Genomic DNA, 22557 nt, shown 5'->3' with positions numbered 1-22557 from the left:
GGCGGGCGGATCACGAGGTCAGGAGATCGAGACCATCCTGGCTAACACGGTGAAACCCCGTCTCTACTAAAAATACAAAAAATTAGCCGGGCGTGGTAGCGGGCGCCTGTAGTCCCAGCTGCTCGGGAGGCTGAGGCAGGAGAATGGCGTGAACCCGGGAGGCGGAGCTTGCAGTGAGCCGAGATCGCGCCACTGCACTCCAGCCTGGGCGACAGAGCGAGACTCCGTCTCAAAAAAAAAAAAAAAAAAAAAAAAAAAAAAGATTTGTTTACTTTCATATACTTTGGTGAAATTTGTAATTGGGCAGATTAAACTTCTTGAAGGGTTAAAATGAAATCTTGCTGAAGCTCCTGTAGTCTCAGATTCTTCTCACTACAGCACTCCAAGTAGCCCTGATTAATAGGTCAGTTTTGGCACAGGAATTGAAGCTGTTTTATTACCTCTGCTATTACTGCTTATGAGTTGTGAAAGTATATAATACCTCATTTTGAACCTTGGCATAATATCATGAGGACATTGGTACATGTAGCAACCTGTTTGCTTTTATTAAGTTTTGCAAATAATTATGAGAAAGATTGTATAAAATTTCATTTTCAGATCAAAGCAGAGATACTTTGAGAAGAATAGAAGATTCTTAAGTTCTTTTTTTCTGAATTTTAAAATGTATTTACCATATGTGATATGCAGCTCAGTACATATGTTGGTCCCTTATCAGATACTCTTTAATATATATAGTTGTCTACATAGAGGGGGAGAATAGATCTAAATGGTTTTATTTATTTTAGATACAACTTAACTTATATAAAAAGTAAATTTATGAAGAAATTCACTACTTGAGGGAATGATTCATGTAGTTGACTCTTCCCTGTTTGATTGAGTGTGTCTATTTTTTAAACTTTTTATAAATTTATATTTTTGAAGTTTCCATCACCAGAATGGGACACGGTGACTCCTGAAGCCAAAGACCTCATCAATAAAATGCTTACTATCAACCCTGCCAAACGTATCACAGCCTCAGAGGCACTGAAGCACCCATGGATCTGTGTAAGTAAAACTTCTCCAAAACTTCAAGAGCTAAAATGAAAAATAAGCTCTCCTTTAATATATTGTTTATGGATTTAAAATAGCTTTGCAAAAAAAGATGAAACTCAGAATGAATGAATTTTTGACTCGAGGTGTTTAAGAAAATTAATTTTATGATGGTGAAAAAATGCAATTTTCAGTAGCAAAGTCTGAATTGCATAGATTCTTAAATAAATATTGCTTGCAGTAACAAAAGGAATGAGTATTCTCCATATCAATTATTAACAATACTCATGAACAAGGTTAAGAAAATAACACCAAAATTAAATGTGTCCCAGAAGAAAAGATTTAACAAAGTTCAATTATTTATCATTAGGCAACTTTAGAAACAAGTATGAAGTTTGGCAGCTGACAGTAGAGTTTCAGTGGCATAAAATAATGGTCATAGTAGTCTGAATATATTTTAGAAATATTAAGAATAGTGTGAAATTTGAGGGGGATCTGGAGACTTCAGTAAATTTCCAAATGTGTCAAATGCTAAGGTTATAAATGTGGCACTAAGTAAATGAAAGGCAGCTCAATCAAAATGTGATTGAAGACATTAAAATAAAGATAATTTGAGAAATTATTAATATTCATTTCTATACTTTCTGGTTTTGTTTTGTTTTGTTTTGAGACAGAGTCTTGCTCTTGTCACCCAGGCTGGAGTGCAGTGGCACGAACTTGGCTCACTGCAACCTCCACCTCCCAGGTTCAAGCAATTCTCCTGTCTCAGCCTCCCGAGTAGCTGGGATTACAGGTGCCCACCACCACGCCCGGCTAATTTTTGTATTTTTAGTAGAGATGCGGTTTCGCCATGTTGGCCAGGCTGGTCTCAAACTCCTGACCTCGTGATCCACCCGCCTTGGCCTTCCAAAGTGCTGGAATTACAGGCGTGACCCACCGCGCCCGGCCCATTTCTATACTTTCTATACATCAGTGTTGCATCTTGGTCACAAGTAGTCTTGGCAAAACTAAAATTTTATTTTTAGGTAACTTTGGCGATTGAATACTTAGAAGTTGATCCTGCAGGTGCAGCACCATTAATAAATATTTGATGAAGTCAGGGACATTATTATACTTAGTGTGTTTTAAATATTCTTAATTAAGTTACTTTTTCTCCTCTTGTTCTAGCAACGTTCTACTGTTGCTTCCATGATGCACAGACAGGAGACTGTAGACTGCTTGAAGAAATTTAATGCTAGAAGAAAACTAAAGGTAAGAAATTTTACATTTTTATGGGGAGGTAGATTTGACAGACTAAGAAGTGAAATACTGTGTGAGGAAAATAACTTCTAGCAAAGGCTTTCAATTATGTAGACCTCAATACTCTCATTATTCTTTTTGGGGCTCTTGGGAAATGGAATATACACCAGAATCAAAACTATGGTGAAAAGCTAGACTCATCCTGGCAACACATGCTGTGGATCCTTCCTTCAGTGGAAAACAGCTGTGCAATTTGATAATCAGAATCTGGCCCGCACACTAGGGCCGTCCCAGCATCATGAGAGACAAAGGCCTTTGACTCTCAGGAAACCAAAAAACAAAAACAAACAATAAAAAATCCCCTAACTGAAAGTAGGGCCAGGAAAAGATTTGTTATCAAAGACTCTATATTTGTTAGGTCCAGGATTTGCATAGGCAACACTGACTTTTGTGTTCTAATTTTTTTCACAGGGTGCCATCTTGACAACTATGCTGGCTACAAGGAATTTCTCAGGTACATGCATTGAGAACTCTGCTTCTTATCCCTTGGTCTTCTTTTTAAGTAGTCTCTGTTTTTTTGTCTCTGGAATTTAAAAAATCTAATAATTAGAAAAACTTCATTGTTCAGGGGTGGCAAATGTGTGGCACAGATTCCTTCTACACCTATGGCTGCCATTAGCAGTCTACCTGGGTGCTGTCTGCTGCTGAGCCTCCGTGACTGCACCCCTCACAAGACTGCTTCTGGCAGCAGTGGCCACCAGTCAGTGCTGGTGCAGGACTAGCCTCATCTGTCAAATGCTGGGGTGCACACGAGTTGTGGAAATAAATACTCCCTCATTTACGATCTCAGCGTTTCAAACCTAGAATTTATTATTGATATTTCATAAAGTAATAACTTTGAATAAGTTATTTTTGGTCTCATTTTCATAGGGAATCCTAGTATGCAAGATTTTTAAAAGAAGACCATTATTGGCCAGGCGTGGTGGCTCACGCCTGTAATCCCAGCACTTTGGGAGGCCGAGGCAGGTGGATCACAAGGTCAAGAGATCAAGATCATCCTGGCCAACATGGTGAAACCCCGTCTCTACTAAAAATACAAAAATTAGCTGAGTGTGGTGGCGCGTGCTGTAGTCCCAGCTACTTGGGAGGCTGAGGCAGGAGAATCACTTGAACCAGGGAGGTGGAGGTTGTAGTGAGCAGAGATCACGCCACTGCACTCCAGCCTGGCGACAGAGCGAGACTCCGTCTCAAAAAACAAAAAAAAGGGAAGACCATTATTGAGGAACCCAGTTCTCTTAGACCTAAGTTCATTCAAAAGTATAGTATTTTCTTGGTGTACTATAAAAGTGATTACAACTGTCAAAGGTATCTAACTCAAGAATTTACAGAGCACCTTGCACTCAGTACTATCAGAGCATAATAAATGTCCCTCAAAATGATTCCATGGTAAAAATAAGTTTGTTAAATAATAGGCTTAAAGAAGCCAAGCCATTTCTTTATTGTAAGTGTCACTCTCTAAAAGTGGAGATAAAGTATATATTACTCCAAGAAATTACTTGAGTTTTGCAACCTCCTTCTTTGATAGATTGTCTCAAAGGACCAGGTTCCCAAAAGTCAAATCTTGTTCAATGCTAAGCAGTCTTATGTAGCGGGAAGGACTGGAGCAGCAATTAAGCCACACTTGGTAACCTTTGGCCCTTTAGACTTGGAACACTTGTCAGCCAAAAATACTACCAGTTTAGTTTGGATACAGTTTACATAACAGTGATCTGCAGCATCAAACTATCCAGCTATTTTTTCAATTCTTTATTTTGTTTTCTGCTACATACTTAGCCTGGGTGTTATAGTGTTATCAGGTAATAATCCATCATATCATTATTAAATGCTCTTCAACCAATATCTAGTTATTATTTACAACTGCATTAAGTGGTCACCTTTCTCCCCACCTTTGCATTTCATTACAAATAATGGGAAACCATAAGAGGACTTTCAAAGGCTGTTAAAAAATAGCAACAACAGTAGAACAATGAATAATGCTACGAATTGAGGGACTGTGTTGGCCAGTTGTATGTATTTTGTCCAATTCATTTAGTGTAATAATACCTTGTTGCTGCCTTTGTCAAGTTACCTGTTTCATAAACCGTTGATTAATATAGTTGACATTTATATGGGTGAGTTCAATGCCATATCATTAAATATTAATTCATATATATGATATTCAAATAAATTTCACTGTGGCCCAGTAATTAGTGAATCATTAAAAGGTAGAGTGATTTATATAGCATAAATTGTTAATGGCAAACTAACCCAAACTTTAAAAAATCTTCACATTTAAAACTGTACATTTTGTTAAAGAAGTGTTAAATACACTCTTGGGCATAAATTGGGCCTTTATTAATGTATGTACCCATATATAGAAGCTTTTTGTTTACCTCACAGTTTCCTTTTCATCATCATGTAAACTAAAAACTCATGACTAATATGTGAATTTTATATTGTTTCTGATTGTCTTAGCATGAAAAAGCAATTTTTTTAATCCATCACTTCAAAATCAACTGAAGAATATTAGACCCAGTTACAACATCTTGCACTTGATACTGCATTTTAGTTTTGAGTATTTTATTCATCCTATTTCATTGCCAAACATGCTCTTTAAAGTAATTTGTCCATAAGTATATGGTTATAAAGTTGTTTTTATTTTTTCTTTTCTCCCTTTATGTGGAATGTATTTCTTGTGAGGTAAGGTGAATAGTAACCAAAAGGGACATTTCTGCATCTCCCAGGCCAAATCCCTGCTTACCCTGAATCATCATCTTCTCTTTGCTTGCTATTGCAATTTCAATTATTCTGAGTTTGCTTTCTAACCTATTAACTGCCACAGGATTGATTTAATACTGCTTTTTAGCTCCAGGCAAACAATATAATAGCTAAGGCAACTATTTCTTACAATCTCAATTAATAATAAATTAATAGCTTTGTTGCTAAAGATTAATGAAGTTAACATTTTTGTATCTTTTAAGTAAATTAAAAAATATACCAATGTGATATTGAAATAATGCCCCAAATCAATGAATGTCAGGAAATTACATGTTCATGCAGTTCTAATCTAGCTAGGTATTTCCACTTTCAAAGCCAAATTCTATTCTGATATACTTAAATAAGTATATGTAATTAATATTAAATGAAAGCATAAGTGTGTATCATGTCCTGCATATTTGTGAATGTTCTACACTTGGTGTACTAATTGTCATTGACAGTTATATTATCTGTTCACTGTGTATCTACACATTCCTTAGTAGATTTTTCTGAAAGGGTGACTTCACCTTTTCATATACTCAAGAAGTTTAGTAACAGAAGGAATGTTAAAAGCTCCCTTCCAAAAAAAATGAAGTTTCGTATAAGACCCATATGCTTTAAGATTTCTCTAATTTCGTTGAAGATTTTATTCTGGTTTTATGTTGTCTCAAATTTATGATTTTTACTTTTTCATTGTAAAGGCTTTTGTTTATGAAGCCTTTGTATTCTGATTTTAATGTATAAAAGAATACATAGTGCCATTTTTTAGAGATCATGTGCTAAACATTTTAAAAATTTGCTCTAAGCCAATAATATGCCATTTTATTTAAATAGTAATATTTTTTGTAAAACCAAATTGTCTGACTTCAAGAATGTAATGAAGATGTTATTTAGCCAGAGCAAATTTTACAAATGAATTTTCAACCTCTGGAAAGCAGGGCTTAAATGGCAGAACTGACATGGTCACCATATGTGGTGTGAATGAACATGTAATACAATCTGTCAGTCAGCTGATGTCCAAAGACTGAATTCAACTTTCTGGATTACAAAAGGATAGTCCAGTTAAAGTTCCAGTATCCTTTTCACAACCAACAGTGAAATAAAGTCCAATAAACACAACTGGCAAAGTATTCAATTATATGCAACGAACTACTCTTTAGTTCTAAATTTGCTGTGGCAAACCAAGAAAAGTGATACTGTATTTCAATGTCCTGTAAGCTCGCGTTCATCAGTGTGACTTTGATAACTTGCCATATGTTGGCCAGAACTCAGCAAAGGTGGTAGAAGGAGACAATAACCTGACTGCTTTGTTGTCTGGCTGTGGGTTTCTATGGATAATTCACTAAACTGATTTTACTCTCATTTTACAGCAGCCAAGAGTTTGTTGAAGAAACCAGATGGAGTAAAGGTAAGTTAAACAGATGCCCCTAATCCATTTCTGACTTTCAGATGCTGGATAATCTTTAAATGTTATATATAATTCCTAAGTCTTTGCAAGTTCTATTTTTTTATTGTTTCTGATAAAGGTTGCAGGTTGAAATATGAAATGATTTAATATACAAAGATGACTAACATTTATATCAAGAAAAGCTGTATTTCTCCTGTTGGATTATATATGAAATAGTCATGAAAAAATAATGTTGTTATGCAATATAGAGTTCCTATAGAAATTAAATGTCTTAATCTCTCTGATTTACTACAGTTCCAAACTACCATGGTGACCTAAAAGTCTGTAAAAACCAAATGCTTTTCCAAATAATTATGCTGCATATGTGAAGGCCACTGAAGTATATAGCCTGAAAAATACTCACATTTGGGTATGGAAAATAGACTGTCAAATGTCTAAATTAATCTGCTTGGGCAGTTTTTATAAAGGTCTTAATTATTCCTTGTTTCTGTCATAAGGTATTGAGATATATTCAAGATGAATGATCTGAACAAATATTAGAAAAATCTTGCAAGAAAAATAACAGCAGGATATTTTTACTTTCTGGCTTTCTAAACAAAATAATACAGTTTCTTTCCTACTGATTGTATTTTGTTTCAAGGGGATTTAGTCTTGTTGGAATGTAATCTTATGGTGCATAATGATGTTTGTTATCTTTTCAGAGTACCACCTAAATGTTTTATTTCTTTAATCCTTTTCTTTGTCTTCCAAGGACAGATGCATACATTCTTCATCAACACTTCAACGTTCTTTAGAATTAATTAATTTTCTAACATTTGAATTTGACCCAAAGTCAGGTGGTCAGTTCATATTGAAAACATAGAAAATCATTTGTCACTTTAAATGTTCGTGCTCAGTCATTTCTTTACCACCTGTCTGTGTGCAACTTGGAAATTTCTGGAGCACTGATGACTATGCATTTGTGATTTCCTTTAGGATGCCATTTCCATTTACCAATTGCTTTCCTCAGCCTGCAATTTTGTCTTCATTCTGATTGATTAGTTTATTCCATTTAGATTTTAAGAATGATAGTTGATGACTGCCTTTTTCCCAATGTTACAATAGTAGAAATGTGGTATCTTACATTTTCCAAACATTTTCTTCTGGGCTTTCCTGTACCGTTCAGTGATGGAGAGCTCACAGTTCCTATTGAGATATTTATTTTCATTACTATCCTTACATAGAACGCATTTCCAGAACTTTTTCCTTCCATTCAACTTATAGCTCCTCTTTAAAAACAAAATTATTCTATACTCCATGCTTTGATACTCTAAATTCAACCGGTCATATTTTTTTTTTTCTTTTCCTTTCTCTTTGACTGGTCAATTCAGAAAAGGAAGTCCAGTTCGAGTGTTCAGATGATGGTGAGGATCTATCTGCCAGATTTCTCCTCCTGTGAAAATTCACACTTAGGAATAAAAGTCTTATTTACCTAAGATAGTGTAAGTAGAGAGGGCGTAGGACCATTACAGGTCAGTGTTAGTCAACTATCAAAACACGGTACTTCTCTTACATATTACATTGTTTTTTCTCTGAAATTGAATTTGTTAAACATGTAGATAGTTATATTAAGAGGTTTGCTCTTTTACAAAGTCAATTTTCTCTTTGAAAATAAAAAGACCATGACAGAATGAATGTCTGTATAGTGATAAGTAAAAACAAACAAACAAAAAGCTATATGTTTTTTTTTAATGTTCTTCATGGTTGCTAAAATAGGAGTGATTTATAGGACACCATAATACATTCACCATGGAGTTTATAAAGGTGTGAAAGTGATCTTACAATGTACCAATCCTAGTTAAGTACCTTTAAAGGAAATGTTGTTTATTAACCTTCAAACAATAAATTTAACACCTGAGAAATAGGAATATCTTGCCCATGCCTCATAAGAGTAATTCAGTGCATCATACAATTATCTGATTTGATTGATTCATGATTTTTTAAAAAAGAAAAACACCTTGCTTCTATTAACATAAAATAATTATATCACACAAAAGTGCCAGAGTTTTTGTATTTTTAAAAGACATATATGGGCCAGGAGCGGTGTCTCACACCTGTAATCCCAGCACTTTGAGAGGTTGAGACAGACGGATCGCCTGAGATCAGGAGTTCGAGACCAGCCTGGCCAACATGGTAAAACCCCATCTCTACTAAAAAAAAAAAAAAAAAAAAAAACAAAAAAAAACCAGAAATTAGCCAAGCGTGGTGGCCGTACCTGTAATCCCAGCTACTGGGGAGGCTGAGGCAGGAGAATCGCTTGAACCCAGAAGGCAGAGGTTTCAGTGAGCCAAGATCGCGCCATGGCACTCCAGCCTGGGCAACAAGAGCGAAACTCCATCTCAAAAAAAAAAAAAAAAAGACATTTGTGGTTGAACCTATACTTATATTTGACTCTTTGAAAAGAACGTCTTCTTGCCTTTTGCTTAGAAATTATCCTATTATTTTTCAATAAATTAATATTATAAATAACTGCAAAAGATTTTCCATAGGAAAAAAATCATTTAGTTAGTCTTTACATTAACAAAAAAGCTTTAACTGCATATTAAACATGACCAAAAGTGTGGTTGAGGCACATATTCATTTAACTCATGTTTCCCATACCTAACAATAAAGAATGGCTCACCCAGACAGAATGGCCTTCATCTGGAAGAGATGATGGTGTGTGTATGCTGTGTATCTGTGTGTGTGTGGGGGGGGGGGGACATGTGCACTTGTACAGATAAGTTTGTGTGCACAGGTGTGCAAGTGGGACATTTTCACTAAAATAAAGCAGTTCTTGGCAACCACATCCTAGAAAAAAGTCAAGTATCATATCCCAAAATAGAAATAAAAGTATCTCAGAATATTTCTTTCATTTGCATTCACTGATAAAAACTAAATATAGCATATTAAATACATGTGGTGCTTTAACCATAAGTGCCCCTGTTCATTTGACAGGAAGCCGGCTATGTTTTGCCCAGCATGTTTCCCGAATAGGAAATTATTCGTGTGTGCATCCCTCCCCTTTTCTCACGTACCCTGTACTAACATAAATACTGAATTTTGATCCCTCTTTAATAGACTTTTTACCTCTTATCTCTTTGGCTCTTGCACAAATATCATGTTAAATTCTGTGCACTTTGATTTAAAGGAAAAAAAAAGGTTTTAACTATCTGCAGAATATAGATTGATGACAACATTTATAGAATTTTCCAGTAAAGGAAAGTTTAGAAGTTTTCTCATCCTTTTCTGTGGGTCAAGCAGCACAGTGTCACAACTTATTGTAAAAATAACAATACCAGTAATCAGACAAAAGGGAATGAAAAGAAAGGAAAAATATTACATATTTAAATTAATTTATGTTACTTTCTATCTTCCTCTCAATACTAGTTTTGACAGGATATATAGTTATCAGATATAGACTTCCAGAAAACCCAAACAATTAAACTGGTGTCACCACTTGAAATGCTCATTTGATACTCATTTATTTTATATAGTATATGTTTCTCTTTACATCATTATGTATATTTATATTAAAATCATGGAGGTATATTCCTTTAGAAAATAATAAATAAAATACCTAGATAATATAGTATAAGAAAATGAATGTTACCTTACATTTTTGTTTGAGAACCATAATGTAAGTTGTCACGCATGAGTTTAAAAGAATGTTGATTATTATTTTTCAGTCCTTGATTCTTAGTGACCCGACTCAGTTGTAGTTTCTGATTGCCACTTGTCTACAAAGAGTCTTCTCTGTGGACCGTTAGAACACTTATTGACCCTGTGAGTTGCTTTTACCACGCAGCTTCCACAGTGGTAATGATATATTCTTTAAAGTCAAATCCAGTTATGTTAAAGCAAGGGAATGATATTACCAAATATATTCTGCAGTGATAGCAGTAGCACATTGACAGAAAATGTAGTATTTTCCTCTTACACAACTGTAAAAATTAAAGTCCTTTTACATTCAACATAAAAAGTTTGATTTCTCCACTAATAATTGAAGATGTAATTTTTAAAGGAGATCTACACTTGTCATTTTTAAAAGCTATTGTGACACCAGCGTTTTCTCAGAAGATCTAAATTTTCATTGGATAATTTAATTGCTCCTAAGCAAAGTAATGCTGGATCCCCAGAGAAAGATGGTGTATGTGTGACTTCAGGCTCAAGAATAAAATGAGGGAAGAAAGAAATATAACTGTGAACAATTGGAAGCTTGGAAACAGAATCCAACTTGAAGAGTATGAGAATGGTTATATTCATTTCATACTCACTCTGAAACCTGATTGGAGCTCCATTGAAGCAGCTCTTTGTTTGCTAAGGTGGCATAGCAACAGCAGACACGTCTGTTTTCTCATTGCACCATCACAGACATGGTCCAGCCTGTGTGTGACCATCGGAGACTAGCGATCATCATTCCTGTCAGTCATCACCATGTCTTTCACGTTCATCTTCAGTGGCTCTTTATCTTCATGTCTACATCTCTATGTAGACATGCTGCGTCTAGAGACATTGGCTACCAAGGGGTTTAAGGCATCTCTGTTTCTATTTTCTGCATACCCACAGATAAACAACAAAGCCAACGTGGTAACCAGCCCCAAAGAAAATATTCCTCCCCCAGCGCTGGTATACCTGGACTCTTTGTAACCCTTCTTAAGTTCTTTACATTTTTTTTTTGTGGTTTCTCTCATTTGCTTTCACTATATAGATGATACATATATATAAATATTTTATTTCGTTGGGTGTTGGGTTTTTTTTTTTTTTTGCTTTCTATGATATGACAAAGTTCATTTCTTTTGGTTTTTTTTGGTTAAGTTAGTTGTCAAGCAGTGTGTTCTAACATGAGATTATCTCATTTCGTTGTTGAACATTGTACTGATAGCTGTGGTCTCTGTAGTTGGAATTACTGCATGCTGCACTCAAAATACAGCGCTTTGGTTGCTCTTAGCTCTTCTGATGATGATAGTTCTAGATTATGCAAACAATGGTTTCTTCTTTTCATGATGCAAATGCTTACATCAAGGAGAGCTAATGGGATTGTTGCTAGACAACATAAAAGTAGACCTTATTCAGAGTTCTCGTTTCCCTCTTATTAAAACACAACAGGGCTTTGTAAGACTTCACTTTCTGAGATAAAGAGGCACTGGATAATTTAGAGCTTTCTGTTTATTATGTTTTAAATTAAATTTTCACTGTTTCACTTTAATCCAAAGAATGAAATTGCAAAGAATAGAGGTTTGAATTATCAGTGGAAACCAGTTATGTCTATCTCAGTCAAATCCACACAATTAACGACTAAATTAGTCTAACACTTTGAGATTGTATTATGTTAAAATTCAGAATTTGAATACTGTCATTCAGTGCTGAGTTCCATAACATTTTCCCTAAACTGTTTCATATTTTATGATTTTCAGAAATGTTTTTCAATTATTTGCTGTTCTCGTACTGTTATTTTAAATAAATTTAAAAATGTTTAGGAATCATTTCACTTGAGTTAACCATAAGGCTCCATTTAAAAACATTTCAAAGGAGGACACATCAAAATAGCAGGTTATCTACTAGTAAAAAACAATGTTGATCACAGCTGTAGCCAAGGGAAAGGGAGAATGGAAGCAGGAGATATGTCTCTCAATATTGCAGCAGTGTAAACTGTAGTGGTGGGGGAGTGTCCATGGTTGAGAACTCCCAGTGGGTTGCAGTACCTCCCCATTGCCAAGATATCACACAATGAAAGTGCCAAGCATGTCACTGATGTATGCATATTGAATCTTTTTTTACATCAGTTATTTGAATGTTATTCTCCACTTGGGAATATTTCTTTGCTTTCTGATAGAAAACAATAGAAAAACCAATACTTGCTTCATAAAAAAGCATGACTTTATAGCCAAATATCCTGTATATATAGTCCATAAAGTAGAAGTTTTTTTTAGATATGAATTAATACAGGATTTAATAGCAGTATGCCTCAAATTATAGTGATTACATGATTAGTTCTAGATTAGTAGATTAGTTCTAGTTCATGATTAGTCCCTTTAAGTAAACTTTTTAAATGTTCCTTAAAATTTTTTTATGGTCTTTTGAAATGGATTCTTTAGTATAGTCTTTTTTTAAGTGTTGTCCAATGGCTCTAGATTTTATAAGGGTATTTAGTTACGTATTAATTAATGACACCATAATCAAGTTTCAAACCAATATAACTGAAAAAATATCTTCTCTGAGAATTTGAAATCATCTCAGAGTTTTAGCTCCAGTGTCCTTGGCCAGTTCTCTATGGGACAGACGTTCACAGGCCACTCATTAAAGAAGAAAGGAAAGCATAGGATTAAGTGAAACAGTGAGTGCCTCTTCAAATCTCTAAATATCAAAGCCTTGTTTGAATGCTGATCAAGAATAAGGTCTTTTGCATGCTGCTTCTGGGTAGGGAGGTTCCTATCTCATGGGCTCGCCAGGGAGATCTTTCATCAGAGATATTGTCAGCTGCAACTCTGACAGCAGTTAACATCGCTTTAGCTCTTGTCACTATTTCATTTTGTCAGCTGGCTCACTCTGCTCTGTCCTTCACACTAGAAAGAATGTACTTACCAATGCGAACTGTTTCTTTCTCTATTTTGTTCTCACTCAGGAGCCCCAAACTACTGTAATCCACAACCCTGATGGAAACAAGGTATTCAGAAAGAATCAACATCATCTTGCTTTAACAAGACTATACATCTCATCAAATATTCAAAAAAATTAATTCATTATCTAAAAATAGGAAAGAAAATTCTAACCATTTTCTACCACACTTCCTTTTGGGCCTAATTTGTCTAGAACTATGGACATACTTCTTGCAAATAAAAATGAATGACATCTTGAAAGAGAAACTAATGTTACCATGCGTCAATAAAAGTCAGGCTAAACATGAATGAAGTCTTTATGTCAAGATGACTATGTGTCTTAAGCAATTCCATCTGGTCATTTTTTCCCCCATGACTTTGTGCTTTGTACTGTAGATATATTGTGCATGATATTTTAGAATTTCTGGCAATATCATTCCATTGTCTTCAAAAATATCAACTTGACTTTATAGGGTTTTTTTTGTTTGTTTAGTGTTACTTTTGAGTTTTATTCTATTCTGTTGTCAGAGTGGTGTTTTTTTTTTTTTTTTGGTTTTTTGTTTCTTAATTCCTTGTTGATGATGATGTTGTTGTTGTTGTTGTTGTTGTTGTTTGGCATGAATTTGAGGTGAATCAAGGAGTTTCACTTTTTGTGAAATATGTTTGTTGTTGAGTAATATATATTCCAGTAACAGGGGTTTAACTACTTAGGTTGAAAGAAGACTAAATGTTTCCTATACATTGTAAATTATTTGTATAGCATGTTAACTACATAACAGCACTAGCATACATGTCTATAGGATGAAAGACCTTTTCTGAATGTATTCCATGTGTCCAATTTATTACTTTTCATATATTATTATATCTCTAAAGGAAGAAAAAATACTAAACTTTTCTCAAATATTAGATATAGTCATGCATCTTCTCCATACTCTTATCAATGATGTTTAAGACTTAGAAAGCACATTTTATCTTAAGACTTAGAAAACACATTTCCTCTCTGGTTTAACATTTAATTGATCAATATTAAAACCATTAAAGTAAAAAACATGAAGTGTTATGTTCTTTAATATGAGATTTATTTTATAGTCATGACACTGCAAATGGTCTAGGTCCCAAAAAGCCTTGAGGTAGTCAGGACCATCACATATGAGAACAATTTTTTTAATAGCATTAGCCAATGAAACGCCAAGCATAACAGCTGGAATGGACACTTCAGTAGTTCTAGCTATATCATTTGTAAGAGTTGCTGCATGATATTTCTTGCTGACATGAATTAGTTTAATTTTACAGTGCATGGGTTTACCTTCATTTTCAGCTTACATTTGAATATTAGGTCACATTAAGAAATGCATGAAGATTCCTTTCTTTGGTTTTGTGTGTATGGAGACTCTGGGTACACCTTTAATTAGTTTTTCCCTTGGTTTAAATATTGTATATGATATTTATATAAATTGATCACTTTTTTGAATACTGAATCTCTAAAATGATACTGGCTGGTGTTTACATTATTTTCCAGAATCTGTTTTCCATTACTGAGCTATTGATTGGAAGTTTGTTTCCAGTTATTTTTGGCTCTAGCATTTAATCATTCCAAGTAGAAAACTATGTCTTTCTTATGAATATTGCAAAATTTATTTGCTAGAAAATATTTTACTCATACATTATTAATGAACACATTTATCACACCATTTTAAGAAATGTATCTTAATTCTGGCAGTTACAGTGTACTTTTAAGTGTGCTTAATCTTCCACTTAATTTGTAATTTTACAAAGAAAGAGCTTTGTCTTTTTATTATGGAGTAGGTTTCTTATCAATAACAGCCAGTTGCTATTTTTGAAAAGAATGAAAAAAAGTCTAATTGTCCTTGAAAGTAAATTATTCATTATAATTCCATTGTGCTGAGGACAAACATGAAAATTCTTCTCAAAAGTACTTTCAGCATATCTCAGCTTAACCCCCTTAGCTTCTTCATTAAATGATGCGGTGAAATGCTTTCTCTCCCTATAAAGGTGTAAGGCATACAGGCCTTAACATAGTGCCTGACACAAAGAAGGTACTCTTTATTGATTAATTAATTGGGAATAAAAATTGTTTCTATTTTAAGTATCAAATTCATTCAGCTAACATATTCAATTGCTTGTAGACACACAGAAAAAGCAAACCTTATAGGGCACTGTAACACAAAACACATCCTTACACAGTTTCTAAAATAAACTGCATACTTCCGCTGCTTCTACAAATCACCTGGATTTATACAGCTTCGGAGATTAGGCAACCAGAGTACTCCCTGTTTGAAATGTTTGCAGCATCAGACATTTTATTTCTGTTAAAAACCACTTAATGTGTTTGTCCATTTGCATGTCAGCATATGCACATAGCCTGCTGAAGAATTTTGCATGATATGTATGTCACTAGCCAATTTTTAAGGAGGCAATCAAGCTATTCATTGCGTGCAACCTAAAAATGTGTTTTCTTCTCATCAGGAGTCAACTGAGAGTTCAAATACAACAATTGAGGATGAAGATGTGAAAGGTATGATTTAACCAGAAATGGAAAATCCTAACTCAGAGCTTCACATATATATATGAAAAAAAAGTGCTTCAAATAACTAATAAGTTTAGGAAGTAGGCCTATCCTAAAGCACAAAAATATTTTATGAGTAAAAAATATTTTTATAAGTACATAATTATTTCAACAATATGTTACTTTTGTCATTTTTCCTACATATTCTTTTATATATTTTGAACTGTAGACATGTAGCATATTCTAGCACTTTGCAGTAATGACAACTAATAATGAGTTACTAGTTATAGGAACATAACAAATTGTAAATTTGTCAGTCAAAAAGTAATATGAAATGTATACACATTGGGTACATTCATAAAACCTATCTGGAAAACAATTTATATTCAAGGATACAGTATAAAAATAACTTTTTAACTTTTAGTCATCTCAAATAAGTATCAGTAGAATTTTCTATTTGGCCGCCTTTTTATCCTAGCTTTTTGTGTACATTCCAAAGGTATTCTTGACCTCCATTCACTTTGGTTGCCAAGGTTCTTTTAGCTACATGTATGAGTCATTGGTAGTGTTTCTACAGACATCTTCTCAGTGCCCCTGCACACACATACTGAACACACATTTGCAGTTAGGTCACCTCCTTTGGCCACATCACTGTTTTAGAAGTATCACTTTTGTATCAATTGCATTTGCAGTTTTATGTTGTTTTTGTAATTCATTATATATAACTACAGTCTCTATAGACCAGTTGTCTAGAAGATATTCTGACAAACAGCGGTAACAGTAGGATATTTGAAACAGAAATATTAAAGGAAAAGAAATATAAATTGGGAGCAATGATCCATAAATTAATTAAACCTCATCTGAAAAGATTACTGACCTAATAGTATCACCATAAGCTTTAATTCTAAAGGTAGTGTTAATACAATAAAGTCTTGTAAAGTTGTATTCGTATTTTAGAATAAAGGATTTGGAAATTATCAGGTCAAGGAGACGTGGGGTCAGTTTAGGAAATAAAAATGGCTGTAGGTCACAACTTGCCAGTCAGCTCTGCTGACTTTTTCCTTTTTGTTTGAATAGAACAGCTGATGCTGTTAAAGTGTACTCTCTATTTATATAACTAAGCACACTGACCTAACTCTGCTAGAGGTAGTCAGTCATTTTTTACAGTGGAAAGGTAGATAGCTGTGTCAAGAATTTTATTTAGTAGGTCTATTCATCTCACTCTTTGCACTTAAGCTAAAATTTGAACTGAAGTAGTTTTATGAATCATTGATACCAGTCATATTAGATAAAAATATTCTTTTTTTTTAGCCAAATAAATAGATATGCCATTTAGCTTTCCCACTGATTCAGGAAGCATTATCTTTGTGTTTTGGATTCATTAGCTCTTTAAGCTAAGCTAAATGTTTCATATGAATTTTCACATTCTTCCCTTGAGCAAGACAAGAAAACTTGTTCATTGTCCACTGGAGAAACTGAATCTTTAAATAACCAAATAAAATTAGGAGAATACCAGCACCTTACTATATGCAGTTCATCTGCCAAGGAACGTAATCATGAGAAGGGTTTTAATAAGTGGTCTTTCTCACCTGAATTTGGCACTCAGCTGTACTAAGTATTGGTTCAGGATCATTGCTATTAATCTATGTAAACATTAATGTATAAACAGAGTTCCTGTCAGTGTTACCTTGTAGTTTGTAATTTATTTTTGATAAAATGAAATAATAATATCAGTTCTTAGAAAACAGTTCTCCAATTCAAATCATAACAATGATATGGGTTTCATCTTGCCTCTGGGATTTCATAAATTGAGATAGTATTTGTATTTAGTTACATTGAGTCTGTATACAAGTATTAGAGAAATTCAGCATCATATTGAGATCAAAAGAAATGTCCAGTTGATCGTTTAACCCAAAGTGCTTTGCTTTATTACCTTAATAAATACATTATTTAAGTTTCTGCTTAATTTTGCTGGTGTGGCTCTGGCCAAAAATGTCATAACCATAGCCCATTAGGACTCATTTGTGTTCTCTGTAAGACCCAGACAGCCTTCTGGAGACTAACCCTTTTAATATTGAATGATATCAGAAACCTTTAAGACTAGAAGACACTTTGAAAGATTGCCTAGGCGCCATCATTTTTACTGGGACAAGTGGTACATAAAATGGTCTTAAGTGATTTTAAATTATTTATTATGCTGATGATCTGTTTGTGTGGGAATCTCTCCATTTATCAGTGCGTGGTCCTCAAGAAAGACCCTATATGTGAATAATTATGCTCTCTTATTTTTACTTTAGAATTGCTGTGGCTCTCAGTAGCTTGGTAGGGAATGTGTTTATTGTCCAGCTCTGTTGAAACCAAAATTTACCTATATCTAACATCCTATAACTAACATCCAAGAACTCACAATTACTATCAGTTAAATAATCTGACCAAAACTGTATCCTATCTACAAAACCATGTCATATCTACAAAATTGTGTGTCTTCCACACACATACTTTTCAACCTTCTCTTTTCTGTAGACAACATTGTGATCAGCGAGACACCACACTTTTTGACATATTCTTAAAGGCATACTCCCATACATACTTCTGCATGCGAGCACTTGCTCTACCCATTGCTGCTGGCTGTCTCGGCTATAGTGCATCTAACACCAGCACCTAGACTTACATTGTTTTATGGTGGTATATGATTCCTTGAATACCATGTCACATGCCTCCCATACCAAGGCAGTGCACATTCTGCCCCATCCCCAAGGACTAACCTGGCAGGGACAGCTTCTGTGTCCTCTCCAATGTAAAGAAACATGGAGTTGCTGGAGGAGGGGATTAAACACTGTGGTAACCTGGTCAAAGGAAGAAATGAGGTAAACTAACAACAAAGTTTTTCTTTCTGGCCTCTTTGAATGGGAAAAGGCAGACAGGCCAGCTGTTCTCAAAGAAAGATAAAAGAAAGCAAAAGTAGTCAGAGATTAATGGTTCCTCAGTCTGGAGCACCTTAGAAAGCCAGGATTTAAAGGCCCATTTTCCTTCAGCTCTTCTAATTAGTTTCCATTGAGAAATCACGTCCCCAGTCTGTGTAATACTTTTGAATTGTGTCTAGGCTGTTTCTTCATTCAGCAAATATTTATTGAATCCCTTCTCTTTACCTGACTCCCATGTGCTTCTCTTTTTGAACTAGCCATGTTCAAGAGATTTGAATGCACCAGAGTCTAAATGCTGTTTCCTACCCTTTATATGAATCTTGTTATGCTATAATGTAGGCCCATTTATCTTACTTAATACAATAACTATCAAGAAAAATTAGTAAAACCCAACATATATGCATGTTTTACCTAAAAAAAAAAAACTCAGTGAAACCCAGGAAAAAAGTGAGACCCAAAATAAATACATTTTTTAAATCTAAAAGTTATTTTATTTCCTTTTTCTTAAAAACCTTCAACATTTAGCTCTAACCACATTTTTCTTCCCAAGCTCATAATCATCCCAAGGGACTGGCATTGTTTTACAACTCTTCTTTTTAAAAAGCTTCCAGAGTTCATTGTTTTCTTTCTCCAAGGCAATGTGTTGACACCCTAGTGTTGACCTCTTGAGCAGCTTTCTAATTTTGTTCAGTGTTTAAAACCAAATATTATCTCTGATGCTATGTCAGGAAACTCAGCAGCAAACTCAGTGTCATGGAGAGTTACTAATAGTTTAAAAGCAAATGGGAGTCTGGGAGTGGTGCCTCATACCTGTAATCCCAGCACTTTCGGAGGCTGAGGCAGGCAGATCCCTTGAGGTCAGGAGTCCAAGACTAGCCTGACTGACATGGTGAAACCCTGTCTCCACTAAAAATACAAAAATTAGCTGGGCACTGTGGTACGCGCCTGTAATCCCAGCAACTCGGGAGGCTGAGGCATGAGAATCACTTGAACCCGGTGGGTGGAGATTGCAGTGAGCCGAGATTGTGCCTCTGCACTCCAGCCTGGGTGACAGAGTGAGACTTTGCTTTAAAAAAAAAAAAAAAAAAAAAAAAAGCAAATGGGAGTCCCAATAAAGCATAATTACCATCATGGAAGCACTGTGCTGGTAACAACTGCCCATCCTATATAAGAAAAAAAGTTTTCTTCTTACAACTAACTGGTGTTTTCAAAATATACAATTCTTTAGGCCAAAAATTGTTGAAATAGTCATTTCCATTTTTAATCAATTTCCAGTAAAACAGCTACTTCCATTGATTTAAGGTGTTATCCAACAGCTGTCATCATTAGCTCTTAATTAGCAGTTAACAGTACAAACTGCACTCCTCGCCAGGGGTGTGGGTGTGCCTAGAGTCAGTGATGTGTAGCAGGAGTTCTTTCCACACTGTATACATGTGAAGACCGTCCTTTGGTTTGTGGCTGTAGCCACAGTTTGCAGGACCTGTCGCTGTATGCCGCAATGCCTCTCCGCCTCATAACCCATCCAGCACCATTGTTCAGAGTCACCCACTTCCTCCTGATGGGTACATGTCCATATGGTCAATCTGCTTCTGTTTCCCGGCAATCTTGTGCAGCACCTGTTGAAGTTGGGCTCCTGTATGCCCTTGTGTCATTTCTGTCACCATCCTGTTTCCAGTATCTCACTTCAGCTCACCATTCACCACAAGCTTGGATCTCTTGCTGCATTTCATCCTTCTTACACATCTAGGAAAGTGGAGCCCTTTACAACAAGCAGATTCTATGGCTATGAGACTGTGTGTGGAGACTTCATCCTTCTTGAATTCCTTTTTACTTTTCCTGATTACTAGGTAGTAGTAATGAGGATGTTTGCAAAAGTCTCAATTAAGGACAAAGTTGTTGGCACCCTTATTACTTGAATGGTGATTCATGTTTGATGACCTGGATATCGTGGTCTCAGCTAATTTATAGAATCACTTGATTAATGAGCTCTCTGTGTGGGTCTTCTATAAATATGTACATTAGTGAATAGTATGATGACTGATTACCCAGATTCAATTATTCTTAAGTTCTGTTTGATCAATGAAAACCTTCTTTTCTGTGTGGGATTTCCTAAGGCAGATGATCTCATGGTACTGATCTTCTTGGTATCTACACATGTAATTTGTATTTCAGGACTTGTCTTGCATACATTTCTCACTTCCAGAAAAATTTGCAAATTAAGAAACTCTTGGGTATTTTATTGAGGGACTTTTGATAATTATGTCATTCCATTAGGTTAAAAATGTCTTAGAGGAAACTGTAGTGTAGTGTATAATAACTTCTTTCAGGTTTCTAATCCAAAATTTGATTTTACAACAAGTTTACTTAGAAAAATTACCGGGGGGAGGAGCCAAGATGCCCGAATAGGAACAACTCCGGTCTACAGCTCCCAGCGTGAGCCACGCAGAAGACGGGTGATTTCTGCATTTCCATCTGAGGTACCGGGTTCATCTCACTAGGGAGTGCCAGACAGTGGGCTCAGGTCAGTGGGTGCGCGCACCGTGCGCGAGCCGAAGCAGGGCGAGGCATTGCCTCACTTGGGAAGCGCAAGGGGTCAGGGAGTTCCCTTTCTGAGTCAAAGAAAGGGGTTACAGACGGCACCTGGAAAATCGGGTCACTCCCACCCAAATACTGCGCTTTTCCGACGGGCTTAAAAAATGGCGCACCACAAGATTATATCCCGCACCTGGCTCGGAGGGTCCTACGCCCACGGAGTCTCGCTGATTGCTAGCACAGCAGTCTGAGATCAAACTGCAAGGCGGCAGCGAGGCTAGGGGAGGGGCGCCCGCCATTGCCCAGGCTTGCTTAGGTAAACAAAGCAGCCTGGAAGCTCGAACTGGGTGGAGCCCACCACAGCTCAAGGAGGCCTGCCTGCCTCTGTAGGCTCCACCTCTGGGGGCAGGGCACAGACAAACAAAAAGACAGCAGTAACCTCTGCAGACTTAAATGTCCCTGTCTGACAGCTTTGAAGAGAGCAGTGGTTCTCCCAGCACGCAGCTGGAGATCTGAGAACGGGCAGACTGCCTCCTCAAGTGGGTCCCTGACCCCGACCCCCGAGCAGCCTAACTGGGAGGCACCCCCCAGCAGGGGCACACTGACACCTCACACTGCAAGGTACTCCAACAGACCTGCCGCTGAGGGTCCTCTCTGTTAGAAGGAAAACTAACAAACAGAAAGAACATCCACACCAAAAGTCCATCTGTATATCACCATCATCAAAGACCAAAAGTAGATAAAACCACAAAGTTGGGGGAAAAACAGAACAGAAAAACTGGAAACTCTAAAAAGCAGAGCGCCTCTCCTCCTCCAAAGGAACGCAGTTCCTCAACAGCAACGGAACAAAGCTGGATGGAGAATGACTTTGACGAGCTGAGAGAAGGCTTCAGATGATCAAATTACTCTGAGCTACGGGAGGACATTCAAACCAAAGGCAAAGAAGTTGAAAACTTTGAAAAAAATTTAGAAGAATGTATAACTAGAATAACCAATACAGAGAAGTGCTTAAAGGAGCTGATGGAGCTGAAAACCAAGGCTCGAGAACTACGTGAAGAATGCAAAAGCCTCAGGAGCCGATGTGATCAACTGGAAGAAAGGGTGTCAGCGATGGAAGATGAAATGAATGAAATGAAGCGACAAGGGAAGTTTAGAGAAAAAAGAATAAAAAGAAATGAGTAAAGCCTCCAAGAAATATGGGACTATGTGAAAAGACCAAATCTACGTCTGATTTGTGTACCTGAAAGTGATGGGGAGAATGGAACCAAGTTGGAAAACACTCTGCAGGATATTATCCAGGAGAACTTCCCCAATCTAGCAAGGCAGGCCAACGTTCAGATTCAGGAAATGCAGAGAACACCACAAAGATACTCCTCGAGAAGAGCAACTCCAAGACACATAATTGTCAGATTCACCAAAGTTGAAATGAAGGAAAAAATGTTAAGGGCAGCCACAGAGAAAGATCGGGTTACCCTCAAAGGGAAG

At 36.0% G+C, this 22557-nt stretch overlaps 1 protein-coding gene across 27 annotated transcripts in view; it reads left to right on the top strand.

Annotated features, from left to right (window-relative positions):
* CAMK2D (calcium/calmodulin dependent protein kinase II delta) overlaps positions 1–22557 on the top strand; it is a 319504-nt gene that overhangs the window by 252907 nt on the left and 44040 nt on the right. For 4 of the 27 annotated variants that reach the window (XM_057302139.2, XM_003830042.6, XM_024928501.4 and 1 more), the window contains exons 10-16: positions 922–1044; positions 2197–2280; positions 2740–2782; positions 6435–6472; positions 11060–11119; positions 13116–13157; positions 15577–15625. In XM_057302139.2, the coding sequence (XP_057158122.1) occupies positions 922–1044; positions 2197–2280; positions 2740–2782; positions 6435–6472; positions 11060–11119; positions 13116–13157; positions 15577–15625 (439 nt within the window). Of the gene's footprint in view, positions 1–921; positions 1045–2196; positions 2281–2739; positions 2783–6434; positions 6473–7842; positions 7876–11059; positions 11120–13115; positions 13158–15576; positions 15626–22557 lie in introns of all 27 variants that reach the window. The other 23 variants (XM_057302147.2, XM_024928504.4, XM_057302146.2 and 20 more) reach the window with 7 other exon arrangements.

The sequence above is a fragment of the Pan paniscus genome, chromosome 3, assembly GCF_029289425.2.
Source record: "Pan paniscus chromosome 3, NHGRI_mPanPan1-v2.0_pri, whole genome shotgun sequence".
Lineage (NCBI taxonomy): Eukaryota > Metazoa > Chordata > Mammalia > Primates > Hominidae > Pan > Pan paniscus.
The sequence above is the reverse complement of the archived record's forward strand: the minus strand, read 5'-3'. Positions and strand labels throughout refer to the sequence as shown.